The following is a 16,634-nucleotide window of genomic DNA, read 5'->3' as shown; positions in this document are numbered from 1 at the left end:
CAGCTTTGAAGAGAAATCACACTGTAACATCAAAATGATACTTTAACACTTTCCACATAAACTGGACACTCTCTGATGATGTACTACTGATAGGCCTACATATTGACATGGCATGACATGACAAAAAAGTGAATGTGAAACTGCCCCTTTTAACCACTTCTGTCCTGTTCAAAGCCCGTATTTCACAACTAGGATGACTGTATCACATACTGAATGTTTACGACCTGTGTGTGTACACACGCCCATGGCCGTAGCCAGCAAGTTGGGTCAACCGAGGTCCAAAATGCAAAATTTTTTAATTTTTAAAAATATATTTGTTAAAAAAGTACATTTTTATAGGCCTACATGTTTATGTATAATACATATATTTATATGCATCCATGGTGTTTTGTTTTAATCTCTTGGACATGTTTGCCCTGCTCTCTGTGACTCATTTTCTGTGAAATGGGTATATCAAAATTAACATGAAACTTTAAACACATTCATATCTAAAGGTCCCTCCAATTTAAACCCATAGCCTAATCCAGTGTTTCTCAACCAGGGTGCTGCACCCTGGGGTGCCACGGAAACGTGGCTGATAAATAAATGATGTCAGGCTATAATACATATTTGTCTGGATTTAAAAATGAATAGCCTACTTAGTCTGGAATCTTTCATCTGCCATTTACGCACAATATTAGGTCGCAGAAAGCTGCAACTTCAAACGTAGGCTAGCCTAGGTTGTGTGATGTCTCCAAATGTGTTAGTCTACTATCGGATGCGATGCCCATTACGGCTTGTTAGTTTGGGGTGCCTTCATTTTTTTAATGAATTCAAGGGGTGCCTCGCATAAAAAAAAGTTGAGAAACACTGACCTAATACAATAAAGTCAATATGATTATTAATCTACCATCTTAAAGTAGGCTATGGGCATAGGCTAATGACAAAGTGGCCAAATGAGTCAAAATATCCGTTGAAGTCGGTAGACAGTCCCACGAGCTACACGAATATGTTTCTTCATTTGGATACTATTTTAACGGTAGTACAGCAAAAACAAAAAAACAGTAGCCTATTTTCACTTACCAAATGATTTCTTGAAGTTGACATAGGCAACAAGTTAGGACTGTGGCGTGGTTGTTGTGGAGCCTGCCTGTTATATGCCTATGTAAAACTAACGTCTTGTCAGCTGAACATTCTTTTCCTCGCATCGCCTGCACGCTTGTTATTATTATTATTTTTTTAGTAGTATTTCTGTACACGCAAAAGCGAAAGACGAAAGTCTATCAACACAGGCAATAATAACCCCTCCAATTTACAATCAAATTATTTTGATCTGACAGCCTGCTTTTAGCTGAGCTTAAGTTTGAATGTTTATTGGTTATTTTATGCAGCTGATGGCGTCAGTCGGTCTTTTTTTCCACTAGCCTATCTAAAACCAAATGACGGCTTATGACAGATAGTGCCTTAGTTATCAAATGCCAACGTTGTCAAAGACGATAGCCTACTCATAACTCCTTATGCATATGCCTATGCTACTGTTTTAAAACTGTGCATCCATGTTGGCGACCTGTGTCTCAAGCAAGCTTGTTTGATGTCTGAATTGCGTTCTCTTCCACGACTCGCACCACTCGCGCGCAAGGCGCGCTTGTTCATTGCATGGGAAAAAAATATAAGCCTAGTAGTGCAAACAGAGGACACCAGAACATCTTCAGATGAGGACATTTTACTGTGATTGACTCTGAAGAAGTCGTGACAACTCGAAACGTTAATCTTGTCACTTGACCAAATAAGCAGGTAAAAATCCACATCTGAAGACGCTCTGGTGACTTCCTTTTATGTCCTTTTCTGTCGCTTAGACCTTCCGATTTACAAGTAGAACCCAATGGCTGGTTCTTTCAAATAATGACTCAGTTAAAACGGTTTCACAAAGTTGTGAAAGACATCCACCTATTGGGCCACTGTTTTAAAACGCTTGGCTTTATAGGAGACGTCTCAAGCGCCCAAGCGCAGCGTGGGCAGGCTTAATGGCCACGTTCCTGATGGTGCGTTACTGTGTAGGCTGCTATCTCTCTATTAATGAATCACTTGCACAAACAGAACACAAAGGCAAAATAGAACTCATAGACCACTAATCACTATTTGCAAAGCACGTTTCACAGAGGTTTTGAGTTTTGTGTGTTTGATTCATTTGGGCATATTTGGCGTTAAAAAAAAAAAAATCTCGGACGAAATGAGCGAGGTCCGGACCTCGGTAACCTCAAATGTAACTACGGCCATGCACACGCCATTGCTAGGCTCAAAAGGCATCTCTATGTCCACCCTTCATGATACTTTATGGTACATATTGATACTAAATTAGTAAAGAATGATAGACATTGAAAATGTACTTGGCCCGAAACATCTGTAGCTCCATTTATATCCACTGACTTCTTTTGTTACCTTTCGCCAGAATATACAGTTTTTGAGCCTTGTGTGCGCCTCATTTTTAAAATACATTTTTAGTATTGCTACTTTTGGTTAGCAGTCGCACCAAGCAATAGACAGCGTGAAGTTAAGGGGCAGACGCCAACCTTTTTGGTAATGATGACCTGACATGACACAAAGAATGTGAAATGTGTCCCTTTTACTCTCTTTTTGCCTGTCCAGGGCCATCATGTATCGATTGAGCTTTATGACCTGTGTGTACACAGGCCATCGATAGGCTCAGTAGGTCTGTGGAGACAAGGTGCTGTGGGGACGTTTTATGACTTAATGGCCACAACAAAGATGTCTGATTGGCTTTTGATGGACTGAGGAAAGCCTCTCTCACAGCAGCACAATGTCATACTGTATGTCACAAAGTTGGATTTCTGATTTATGTAAATTCCTATCATTATTTATTTGCAACGATACACATAAGTTACTAATATCTTTATATAGCCTAGGCCTACTAAAATGTAACAAACAGTAAGCAAATAATACAATAGCAAACTTGAGAGTTGGGTTTTTCATAATCTCTGAACTGAATGACTGGTCGATGCCAATATTATTGACATTATGGCCTATAAGATTATGGGTTCCATAAAATGTTTCAAAAGCAACAGGTCAATGATCTGTCGTTCAAATTAGAGCTACTCCCTGTTGGCAAAAGAATCCACTGAATCATAGCTATTTTAAGGTGTTTCCACAGAGCAAAATGGCAGATGAATTTTACCTCTGTTCAAAGTTTTTCTCTACTACTTTGGACCATTGGTTACACCCAACACTCATTCAATTTGAAGTGTGCCAAAGCGTCCTATGGCCTCAGTTCAAAGTCAGTGGGAGTGAATCGGAATTTGCCATCAGGGAAACGTGACAATACTCACAACTCTGCAAGATTGGAAATTGAAGGTACTCAAGGTTGCAGTTTTTATACTGTAATTATTTGGCTACAATACCTACGCGTCTCGGCCTACTAGAGTATATTGCCTTAGGGCATATGATTGTTTTCGGACTACTCACAACTGTGTTCTTATGACAACAGTGGCCATCTCGAAGACCAGGCCAGCCAGCAGTCCTACGTCCAGTCCCAGCACAACACAGGCCAAGCAGGTGGCGATCCAGATATACTATAAAGAACATACATCATGGGTCAATCACAGAGCCACACCACAAGCGCGCACACACACACACACACACCACATGCACGCGCTCACGCACACACATACATACACACACACACACACACACACACACACACACACACACACACACACACACACACACACACACACCACATGCACGCGCTCACGCACACACATACATACACACACACACACACACACATACACACTCACATGGGCACGTGCACACACACACACACACACACACACACACACACACACACACACACACACACACACACACACACACACACACACACACACACACACACACACACACACACACGCACGCACGCACACACGCACACACGCTTGCACACACACACACACTTGCTGCTGAATGCCACAAACTCTGGTTTATCTTTCTGTAATTGACAACAGTGATCAACATCTCAATGTACATTTACCACAGGTCCACAAAAGTCCTGATCTGTGAAGGGGGAAAGTAGCATTTCCCCCCATGTTGTGCTCTGAATGCTCTTGATACACACACACACAGACACACAGACACACACGCACACACGCACACACACACACACACACACACACACACACACACACACACACACACACACACACACACTTGCTGCTGAATGCCACACACTCACACAGTCCGTCCTGTTTTGCCTCCAGAGTGACGGAACTTCGGTGACCTGTAGGAACATTCCTTTCAGGTTAGCGATCACAATGCCCGCCAACACCGACTGGATATGGAGAGAGAGAGAGAGAGAGAGAGAGAGAGAGAGAGAGAGAGAGAGAGAGAGAGAGAGAGAGAAATAGTGGGAAGATGGGAATGGGGGAGGAGAGAGGGGAAAAAAGGAGGGAGAGTGGGAGGACAAAAACACACTTTTTTATTATTATAATTACATGTATTGAACATGCTTGCTTTCATTCATTGGTGCTCTCTCTCTCTCTCTCTCTCTCTCTCTCTCTCTCTCTCTCTCTCTCTCCCCCCCCCTCTCCCCTTTGTCTCTCTCTTTCACCATCTATCTCTCTTTCACTCTTTCTCATTCTCTCACAGAGACAGAGGCCAGGAAATGAGAAATGAGTGTGTAGTCTGTGTCCTTATTGGGCTTCCTCTGAAGACTACATCAGAGTAATTCATGTGTTTCAGACCTAATGTCACATCTAACCTGAGAAAGGTCAACCAGGCTGCTTCGCAACGCCACTATGATGGAGTGGAGGAGAGTCTCTGTGAAACTGTAGTCCCCACGTTGACCATAGGCGACCTTTCGTGGGCTATGAAACACCCTTCACTGCCCTTTCCCAGTAGTTCCAGAAAATTCCCTTTTACTTTAAAAAGCCCCATAAGGCATGCTGGCTAACTGACATACAAAGTCACACTTTATGTGTAAGATTAGATGTAAGATAAGATAAGATATAACTTTAATGTCTGTTTACACAGAAATTACACACAATCATATAGACAGTAAATATAACGTATGTTTGTCCAAACCCCAACTTGGCTGAAGTTGGGACATTAGATAAATCTGAATAACAAAAAAATAACATTTTTCAAACTATTCTTACTAGACAGAGACTAGTACAAAGAAAACATATTAGTTGTCAAAACTGAGCAAAGTCTGACCTTTTGCAGGGGTTCGAGGAGATTACCCAGGGCCAGAATGACAACCAAAACCAGTAGAGCAGACAAGATGCCAGCCACCTGCAGAAAGATGACATTACATGACATGACAGGATCACAGAGGGGCAGACATGCGTAGATATACAGTAGTGCCGAGAGCAAAGAAGGATGGAGGTGTACTGTACATGGTCTTGTGTGATCGCAGTGTCGTGCATGTGTCTGTGTGCATGTGCCTAGCTTTTGTGAGTGCGTGCGTGCGTATGTTTATGTGTGCGCGTGTGCGTACCTGGCTTTTGCCTCCTGTGCTCTCCTGTACGGCGGTCCTTGACAGAGCGGTGCTGGCCACGAAGCTGGAGAAGAATCCACACAGCACGTTGCTCACGCCGAATGCAAGCAACTCCTGTGGGGAGACAAGAAGAAGCGGCAGTGGATTACAGTAATATACTGTAGATCAGTGTTTCTCAACTGGTGGGTCGCGACCCAAAAGTGGGTCACGGAGGGGTCATGGGTGGGTCGGGGAGCCGTGGTGTAAGAAAAAATTGTAATTCATTGATTCGCTAAAAAAAACAAAAAAAAACATCCTTTTCCTGCAACAATTTACAACTTTTATTTTGATAGGCGATTGAGTTGGTGTCGTCTGTCGTCATAGATAAAATCAGAATGTTTCTTCGAGATAGTAGCGTGCAACCAGTCATTCGAGTGTCGCTAAAAAAAATTGGGCCGCGACCGAATGACAGTGGAAAATGGTGGGTCCCAAGACTGTCCCAGTTGAGAACCACTGCTGTAGATTACACAATATACACAGCACAATACTCTCTCACCAACCACCAGTAACTCCTATGGGGAGTCAGGGAGAAGTCAGCTAGATCAGGGGTTCCCAAACTTCACTATGACAAGGCGTCCCCCATTTACCGGCAGCTTACAGACAAGGCCCCCCTGAAATGGGTTGTGTTACACTTTTTCTGTGCACCTCATTTCATATGTCGATAGGTGCACCCCTGAATCCATACAACTACAACAGGAAATGTAAAAAATATAACAGTGTAGGCTATGGCACAAATGAGGCCATTTTGTTTTGCAATACTTTTCCTTTCAATTTAGTTTTCCTTCCTGCCGCGGCCCCCCGTAGCACCCACTCGTGACGCCCCAGGGGTCCCCGGCCCCCACTTTGGAAATCTAATCTAGATTATAATGCAATGATATAATAATGCACTGTACCACATTTACTGCCATTTGTTCCTGTATTTGGGTTAATTTCATGTGTGTGTATGTAGAGATATGATTCTTTGTACTCGAAGAACATTTTTTCAGGATCTGGGTCAACAAGGGTGCAGACTTACTTGCCATGGGAATACCTTTGTTATCAACTCACAAGTGTGAGAAAAATACAATACATGTGCGCATGTGAGTACACTACCCAGGATCAGCACTAGCAGGCACAGGAAAGCACTCACCGGCCCTTTAGGTCACCTAAGGTACAGTGTTGCCTCATGGGTAATAATTGTGACTTCCTGCAAAGCAAGGTCTCCTGGGTAATAATGGCTTCCTGTTTTAAGGCTGTTCTCACGTGAACTACACTGTGTGGGATTGTCCTCATGTGCCCAAATCATTATGACCCTGTTGTACTGTCACTCTGGGTCACCTCTATGATTAAGTGTTTACGTACTTACATACAGAACACACACACACACACACACACACACACACACACACACACACACACACACACACACACACACACACACACACACACACACACTCACACACACACACACGTGCATACTAAGTGGGGAGTTCCTGTTGTGACATTATAGGTTGATTACAAGGAAGTCCCTACTTGTCACATTGCAATGCCCCCCCCCCCCCAACAACACACACATGAGCATGAGCACACACACACACACACACACACACACACACACACACACACACACACACACACACACACACACACACACACACACACACACACACACACACACACACACACACACACACATGTGCACACTCACACACACACACAATGGTATATGAACATACTCTCACATACGCACACACACACAGTGGTATATACACGTAAGCATACCTTTAGAGCAGTGTTTCCCAACCTTTTTTGTCTTGTGTACCCCCAAGCCTTTTCGTTGTGCCATGAGTACCCCCTAAGTCAAGTTTCTCTATCCCAATGTAACTGAGCTACATGTATATGATAAAATTACATGTTTCCAAGTACCCCCTGCAGTTTGCTCGCGTACCCCTAGTGGTACACGTACCCCTGGTTGAGAAACACTGCTTTAGAGGGAGATTAACGCTGAATGCAAATTTGCTACATTGCATAACACAGCATATGAAGACTTCAGATGCAAAACCCCCTAACTCCATTTCTGAAGACCTGCACTTCCATATTTTAGAGAACCCCGTTGTTGGTTTGGTTTACATTCATGTACTTGATAATACATATAAATAGCTATATTACATAAATAAAATAAAAAATATGCAATTTTATTAAATAGAAATGAATTAAGATTATTTTCTGAAAAGGCACTTAGGGGCTTTTGCATCTGAACTCTTCATATGTTGTGTTATTATATGTGAGTACCACTCACTACGGTCATTCGTACCTGATTTCCATCGATGCTGTAATCGTGTTTAGCAGCGTAGACTTTAGCCACGGACACTGCCACTGCGTACCCCACTACCGCTGTGGAGAAACTGGGGCCCAGCACCTCCAGAAAGAGTTCTGTTTTGGGCAGCTGAGGGGGCACAAACCTGCACACACAGGGAGCAAAACCATGGAGGTCACTGGGGGTCACATTTCTCGAAACCATAGTTGCTAACTACATTAGCTACACTGTTGTTTGCAATGCAATTTCCCATTGGTAACTACCCAAGTTGCTAACTGGATATCAACTTGTAAAAAACTTGTAAATGTAAAAAAAAGTGAGTAAAAAGAAGACCTGTGTACTCGTCTGACGATCAGCTGACTCTGCGCTGATTGGTTTTGTGGTGGAATCTTAAGTTTTCAGTGTTTTTCAGTATCAACACAGTCTACCTCATTAGGTACAATGGCGTAAATGGTGTAACAGATATGTAATATCATGTGCTAGTGTTGTGCTTACACCAATTCAATAAATAAATAGACAGCATTTAATCCAGTAGTATACATATACTGTATATTGTGTATATAATTGAATAATATATTACATGTACTATACGACTGAAATATATTTACATGTGCTATATTAATATTTATGTGTCTATTTCACATGTTTTGATATAGACTGTTAGCAACTTCAATGCCCTACTCCACCACACTGATGTTTTGCAATCGGCACATGTGATACAATGTCAAACCGGGAGGCAAATATTTACAACCACCCCCCTTCCCCCTTTTCCTCCTCCTCCTCCTCCTCCTCCTCCTCCTTCTCCTCCTCCTCCTCTATTTCTTCCATCTCATCCTCTTTTTGTTAGCTTTTATGTGTTTTCATTGGACCACTGCCCACTAAGCTGCCCCTCAATGTCATTGTCCTGGCCTATTACATTACACGCGACCAGCCGCCATGCAGCCCCACCAGGCCCGCACATGGCGTCTGACCACTAACTTTAATGGTGGGTGGGTGGACTGGATGACAATAATAGTCTGGCAGTGTTCTAGAATGCTCCAGAATGTCCTCCCCTGTGTGGGCAGGAAGGAGGAAGTGCCAGAGGAAGTCAGGAAGTCGGTACGGGGAGTGCGCTCACCCCCGCGGGATGCTGCGGACAATGCTGGCGCCGTAACGCGAGTCCAGGTCCACCGCATAAGAAACGCCCGCCGCTAGCACCGTCTAAGAGAGAGAGAGAGGGACAGAGAGAGAGACAGGGACAGAGAGGGAGAGGGTAGAGCGAAGAAGGGGGAGTCGAGTTATGGTGGAGGGATGTAAAGAGGGGGGGATGACAGTTTGAAGACACAAGTGGAAAGAGAGTGAGAGAAAGAGTGGGAGAGAGAGAGGTGGGGGGCAGAGTCAGAGGAAGAGAGCACTGTAACTCCATTAAGGTGTGAGAAATGACCCGTATCCTTTTTCCCTCCTCATTTAGATGTGATGTTGAGTGATTGGTGCTCTTGGGCCCAATGCTAACCAGGAAGTGTGGGAATAAACGCAGCCAAGCATCCGTCATCTGCACTGTGCGCTTAGCAACAGCTATGTTAAGTGGACCTGTCACAGTCACACTGCAGAAAGCCAGTGATAGAGGACTTAACTTGTAGTAGCACAATAGTAGTTGCAGTGGCACTTGGGGAAGCCGTGGACGAGACGGCCCCTGTTATAAGTGTGTCATTCCCAGAATGACCAAGTCATAAAGAATCTTGTGTAATGTCATAATAAATGTTTCACTGGTGGAGCGATGCACATTATGAGCTGGGCCTACAAACACAGGTCACAGGTCAGAGGTTTGATGTCTGACACTGTGTGTGTGTGCACTGTGCACTGTGTGCTGTGGTCCCAATGACAAATGAGAATAACTTTTTTTTTGGAGAGTAGCCAGTTTAGTTTGGCCCAGAGCCATGTTAGGAGTGGACCCACACCATCGCACTACAGACACCTGTGATGGAGTACTAGAGTACTATAGTAGCAGTGGCCTACCAACTGTTGTGCTGATAAAAAAGACAGTAGCCAAATTTAAATTGTCCCAGAGTTTGGGACTTCAAGAATTGGAAGCCTCTGGTTACCACGGTAATACAGGCAGCTGGAGCTGACCCCCTCTGCTATGTACCACTGATGTGTATATATGGACAGCTGGCGTCTACTGTATTCCATTCAGCGGTTTTGAAGCGGCCGCGATTGATCTGTTAGAATACCTGTACTTCCGTACTTTAACCACTCAGCACAGGTAGGCCTAAGGGTGCAGCATGGACAGAAGGCCCTTAGATTGCTCGATTAGATTAGATGAGATGAGATTAGATTAGATTAGATTATACTGTTATACTTTAACTATACAAGTGTGTTCAGTGCTTCTATATTAGGAATGCTTCATTTGTCCTCAGTGGGGCAGTAGTTTTCAGGAGTGATAGTCCCTAAACCAGTGGTTCCCAACCTATGGGTCGGGACCCCCCTTATGGGTCGCCAAAGATCCACAGGGGGTCGCGGAGCCCTCTTAATTTTAAGGGGTTTCGTTTTAAATATATATAGCCCATGTTGAATAAAAGACAAAGCATTTAACTAATAAATGCATAGACACAACAAATTGTAAGTGCTACATTAAACATTTATTCTATATTTGACCAAAGACGAATTGAGGAATAAAATAACTAAAACGAGTTTTCGTAGGAAACAGAGGGCATCTTATGACTCCCTTTCGTGCGGGCGCTCGCGCGGTTGGGTCACCAAAGCTTACAATAGTAAAAACATGGGTCCCTTAAGAAAAAGGTTGGGAACCACTGCCCTAAACTGTACATTATCCACACACAGGGTTCAGGGAATGTGGAATGCACAACTTTTAGTCCACCTCTGGACTTACAGTATGTATGTAAGAATAAACATGATATAAGACATGACATACTGTATATGACATAAACTACATTTAAAAAAGTTTTAAAAAGTGTATGAATTCATCTGAATTGACATACCACGAGCACTTCGATAGGTATGGGCACAGGGATCTTGTGCTGGAACTTGGCGTTGACCTCTTTGACGCCCATCACTATGGCGATGGTTAATAAGCCGGCCACTAGATCAGCAATGTTGGTCTGACCGATGTTGGAGAAGACGTCAATGAGGGTCTGAAGAAAGGAGTGAATAAAAAAATCCTTTTAATGCATTACCACATATTTATCCTCTTGCTGTATTTGTGCTTCTGTGTTTATGTATTTGAGGTTTGGTGTATGTGTTGGACATGGAAGTGTTGAATTATTTGAGTTTAATCCATGAATGTAGTACTGTTATGACACACTTCTATGAGAAATTCCTGAGAACATGAGCTCAATGCTTATTAAACAATATTAACACACTCTGTTATAACCTTATTGTCACCAAAATTGTAATGACCAAGTCTTAATTTGTTACCTAAAGCTCTTGATAATGTCATAGCAAAGTTGCTATGATGTAGTTGAGTGTTTTCAGGAAAGGATGAGCAGGCCCGCCGGCGGGCCCATCTGTACAAGAAGACTACTATACAGCTATGACCAAACGTGACTGCTCCATTTCATCATGGACTTAAACTTTCCACTGCCGTCTATTTTTGTTGTGTCCCTGTTTTGTACTTGCTTTGAGTCTCTGTATGCCTTTGGGTGTTTGTATGTTATTTTTTATGGCCTAGGCCTATCTGTAAAGCGTCTTTGGGTGCCATGAAAAGCGCTAGCCTATATAAAATAAATGTATTATTATTATTATTAGAACAGTCCATTGTGGCTGTCTGTGAGCACAGAGATCAAATACAAACAAACACACAAGCAAACAAACAAACAAACACTTTCCTGTGCGACTGACCTTAAATATGGAGAAGGGCCCGTTGTGGCTGTCTGTGGGCACTGAGAGGACGATCTTGATCTGCGAGACGAAGACGTGGAGCGCAGCAGCCGTGGTGAAGCCGCCCACTAGAGGATCGGACAGGTAACGCACCAGGAAGCCCACCTGCAGCAGGCCCATGGCCACCTGGGAAATGAAGAGCAAAATAGGAAGTTTGTATTAAGAGGAAGTATTTTGGGTGTTTGTGTGTTGTGTGTTGTGTGTTGTGTGTTGTGTGTTGTGTGTCGCGTTTCACGCTCATGCCATCTGGTGACAAGAGCAGAATTCACACTTGGGAATACAAAATTCATGCCACCTGGGAAATACATGACAAAAATCACAAGTTTACATTGACAGAAAGTTTGCATTTAGGAAGTATTTGTTTATATTGCGCCTATGCTATCTGGGGACAAGGACACACTTCACACTTGAATCATTGTCATCAAAGGGGAAAAAATGGTAAGACTTTATTTTAGGGATACATCTATTAGCACTAATACATACAATGTGCCTGTATAAGTAACTTGTAAGGCACGTACAAAGCAAAATCAAACATTTGTTAGGCATTTATTCGCAAATGGCTTGTTCATGCACGATTAGGGATTCATTACCAATTTAACCTCAGTAAGGACCTAGTAGGCCTTGGCATTTGCTTAGTACATGCCTTACAAGCTACTAATGCAGGCATTAACATTGTATGTATTAGTGCTAATAGATGTATCCCTAAAATAAAGTGTTACCAAAAAAAAAAAAATCTTATTACCCCATGGTCAGGGCCGGATTAAGAAGGCCAATTCAGGTTGATCTGGGCCCCCACAGAAGGCACATTTTGTAAAAATCATAATTCCAACCAAAGAGCAGTATTGATACGATTTACATCTTAAAATCCCGTAGATTAATCATGCAGATATACTGTACATATGTTTAAATATTTTAAGGCACAGAGGGACAGGGAGCGAGTGGTAGAGAGAGATGGGGGAGGATCTGAAAATTACCTGGGCCCGAATCGAACCCGGGTCGCCGGCACAACAACCCAACGCCCCACCGTTAGACCATGGCAGGGTCATCATGCAGATGTTTTGACATTGCAGTGAAATAAGATTTGTTCAGGCTAAATAATACAGGGTGGGAAATATATATAGTATACCGGTATATCCAGGCATTTATTACCTGAAACAGGCCGACTACTACAGTCATGGTGGCTGCTATCATGATCCTCTGGGTCTCCAGGTCCTCCTCTGTGGCGTTGGGGTTGGGGTGGGAGGCGTTACCCATCAGGGCGGAGTGGTGGTCAGGGGCCAGGCTCAACACCACAGAACCCACCATCAGACACGTCACCGGGAAAGGACCTGCGGGCGGCAGAGAATAGAACAGAATAGAACAGAATATAATAGAATGTAATATAATAGAAGGTAATATAATAGAATGGAATAGAATAGAATGGAATAGAATGGAACAGAACAGAACAGAGCAGAATAGACGGCAGAACAGAAGTACATTAGAATAAACTGGAGTAGAATACTGCAGTATGCTTTCAATTTTGAAATGCGTGAGTGTGTGTGTGTATGTGTGTGTGTTGACCTCTGTGTGTGAGTGTGTAAGACTCTTACCTACAGAGATGTGTCGTGATGTGCCCAGTAGAAAGTAGGTGAGGATGGGGAAGAAGGCTGAGTAGAGCCCGTACACCGGAGCCACTGACACCAACAGAGCATATGCCATACCTAAAACACAACAGCAGGGGGCCTCAGCACGACATTACAGACACTACAGTGCATGCCTGTATGTCACACAGAGGCTCAATATGTAATCTGCCGACCCCTCCCCTCCCTTGTGCTTGTGGCCTCGTGGTGACGTCATTGACCATGGAAGTCCATCCTTACACATATATTAACCATGTATAGCTCACTCTTACATACACCACCTCTCTCTCACACACACACACACACACACACACACACACACACACACACACACACACACACACACACACACACACACACACACACACACACACACACACACACACACACACACACACACACACACACATACAGCCCATACAGCCCACATACAGGCTATGGGTCATGTCATGTGTGGGCTGAGATGGGGTGGGGTGGCTTCACTCGTCATCATCCAGGTCCTCCCAGTCAGACACACCCACCCAGCTGCATTCCTTTCTTTGATTGGCCATGTATTAATAATTATATGATAATCATGTATGAATAATGAGGCTAATGAACTATGAGGTTTCAGTCAGGCCCCTGCATACCATCTAGCCTACTGTGTGTGATGATGTCTGGCTGCGGTGGGCTCATATGATTCTGGGTCCATGCCCTTATCCAATCTCCCTTCCTCAACTTGTGCTTGTGACCTTGTGCTTCACTGACACCTCACCTTGCCCCGCTGTCAACCTAGGCACAACTTTTGGGGAACTATTCTCCATTCGTTAGTTAAAGAGAGAAAAACACGCACATCTGCCTCAAAAAGATTGGGTGCAGGACCAGCAAAAATACCATGAAAAAACTGAAAGAAAAGTCTGCAACACCAAGCTCCCGTTGCTCTTTTTTTAATGTGACGTTTCGGCCTGCATGCCCTTCATCATCAAACTATTCTCAATTCAACATTCAAATGACCTTTGAACTATGTTTTTAAATGTGATTTTAGACAGTCCTCTTACACGTCTCCTTTGGTAACGAACGTTGGAAGTCATGGTCATGGTCATGGCCGTAACTACCATTGAGGACACAGAGGTCATGTCCTCTGTATTTTTTTCTGTAATGTAAAATGTATCTATGATGAAAATCGATATATGATCAACAATGATAAATTCAGTCTGTATGCGCCACCCCCATTTATCCACAAGGCAGTGATTAATGAAAACAAAGGTAAAAGTTTGACTGAAGTGTTCGAAGCATTCTAAATGTACAGTATGCAGTACAGCACGCAGTATTGGACCCCGGTATTTGAAAATATCTAGTTATGGCCCTGGTCATGGCCATCACCATGGGGGCCGCTAGGGGAGGGAGAGTGGTACAGATTCTAAGGGCCCAAGCACTGATAGAGGCCCTTAAGGGAGCCCAAGCACTGAGAGGGCCCAAAATTCGAATATTTCATGGGGCCCAACCTTTCTGGCAGCGCCCCTGGTCATCACCATCACAAAGAAAAGCTCCCACACCCCAGATACTCTGTAAGGTTTTTGAAAATACATGAATTTTTGAAACAGACAATAAAGCTCGTAATTTAAGGGTTTTTTTTTCAGCCTACTGACCTTCATCAAGCAACTTCACACCCTTAACGTACAAACTTTAGAAAGTTGTTTGATGAAGGTCAAAAGACCTAAACACTGAAATTATCATTATTATTGCAAATGACGACAGTGTGTAGGAGCTTCTTTTTCTATTTCTAAAATTCATACATATTTTTTTTTCTTACGTTACAGAGTTTCCAGGCCACGGCTCCCATGGACCTTCCTCTAGGGCCTACTGTAGGCTCTAACTGTGCTTTCTGCTCACACACAAAGCTTTTGTAGCCTCTTACTGCAGATGGGCCTGCCTACAGGCCTATTCACTCTTTGCTGAAAACACTCAACTACATCATTGCAACATTGCAATGACAACGCAGGGAGTCATTACCATTTTGGTGATGATCAGGTTATAACCGAGGTTCTGTGCTAAGGGGTTAATGAGTCTGTCCACCTCCATTGACTTAGCTATGTATGAGCTCTCTACTTCATATCCAAACAAAATACAGTAAGTGTTCTGGGGGCCAGAGTGCCTACCCTGCAAGCTGCAGACCAATCCAGTGCTCACACCGGAGATGACATCACTCATCAGCCACTCTTTCATTGGGTATCTGGACATCCAGTCTATGATGGGCAGACATCTTTTCAACGTCCGCACAGAAGTCTTACTGGAACATCTGTAGAAAATATGCACATCAACATCCACCACACACTTTTATAATAACCACCACACAACCTTAAAACAACCACGACACAACATTTGTATGTACCACACAACCTTTTAAACAGCCTCACATGCTGTAGGCCTGAAGAAACTGCCAATCGCATTAGGTGACCCTTACATGTAGTGGTTAACGTGAAGTTGAGAGAGTGTTGAAGTAACACCTACTGGTGTTGTGCTGTAATTCTGCAAAGTACTAACACACCGGAAATATAGTGGACTTGCTTAAACTAATGGGCATGTTGGTGAAGTTAGCTGTGCTTTTGCAACTCGTTCATATCATTATTTGTGAATCACTTTGGATAAAAGTTGATGGTTGATGTATACACAAGATGTTTTTATATAAAGGATTTGATGTTGAAAAAACTATTTTACATCCTTATTTGTGAGTTCCTTAATGGAAAAGTAATGCATTGTTGGTCTACTGTAATCTGGTAGTTCCAGTACATTGTAAAAGTAAAAAGGTCCCTGAAGAACCCTTGGGTTCCTCTGTTCCTTAGGTTCCACTATTTATGGAACGATGATGATAATAATCTATTGCATTTTTTAATAACCCATTGGGGCACTGAGTAATAAACTTACACTATAGAAAGGGATACACTGAAAAATAGTGTGGCACTGTAATGGGGGGCCTTGACTGGAACATACCAGTTTATGGGGGGGGGGGGGGGGTATAGCCCACAGGCTGCTAGTGGTTATAGTAATGTTAGACGAGTGTTGAAGCAATATCACTCACCTGCAGGAGTTGAGGCAATTAGGGGTGGAAATAATAATCGATATGTATCAATGGATCGATCCTACGCACGATGATCGTATGGAATCTTGGGATATTCTTAAGTAGGCCTACCGAAAATAATTGAATTGCTGCCCCTGTCCAATGCCCTAGCTGTTAATTGTGCATCATAATAGAAGTGGAAAAGTCCTTTGGAAAAAAAATTGTATCGTATCGTGGGCCATTCTAGAAAATAATCAAATCGTTGCCTTAAGAAAT

At 43.2% G+C, this 16,634-nt stretch overlaps 1 protein-coding gene across 1 annotated transcript in view; it reads right to left on the bottom strand.

Moving 5' to 3' along the window:
- Positions 1–16,634, bottom strand: part of slc26a4 (solute carrier family 26 member 4) — a 29,424-nt gene that overhangs the window by 10,946 nt on the left and 1,844 nt on the right. The window contains exons 3-13 of the mRNA XM_063216957.1: positions 15,460–15,599; positions 13,292–13,402; positions 12,852–13,030; positions 11,664–11,828; positions 10,805–10,957; positions 8,944–9,026; positions 7,824–7,971; positions 5,492–5,605; positions 5,209–5,286; positions 4,229–4,324; positions 3,460–3,566 (exon numbers count right to left, since the gene is read on the bottom strand). Coding sequence (XP_063073027.1) covers positions 3,460–3,566; positions 4,229–4,324; positions 5,209–5,286; positions 5,492–5,605; positions 7,824–7,971; positions 8,944–9,026; positions 10,805–10,957; positions 11,664–11,828; positions 12,852–13,030; positions 13,292–13,402; positions 15,460–15,599 — 1,374 coding nt within the window. The remainder of the gene's footprint in view (positions 1–3,459; positions 3,567–4,228; positions 4,325–5,208; positions 5,287–5,491; positions 5,606–7,823; positions 7,972–8,943; positions 9,027–10,804; positions 10,958–11,663; positions 11,829–12,851; positions 13,031–13,291; positions 13,403–15,459; positions 15,600–16,634) is intronic.

This window comes from Engraulis encrasicolus, chromosome 15 (genome assembly GCF_034702125.1).
Source record: "Engraulis encrasicolus isolate BLACKSEA-1 chromosome 15, IST_EnEncr_1.0, whole genome shotgun sequence".
Classification (NCBI taxonomy): domain Eukaryota; kingdom Metazoa; phylum Chordata; class Actinopteri; order Clupeiformes; family Engraulidae; genus Engraulis; species Engraulis encrasicolus.
Note: the sequence above shows the minus strand (reverse complement) of the source record. Positions and strands in the feature narration are given on the sequence as shown.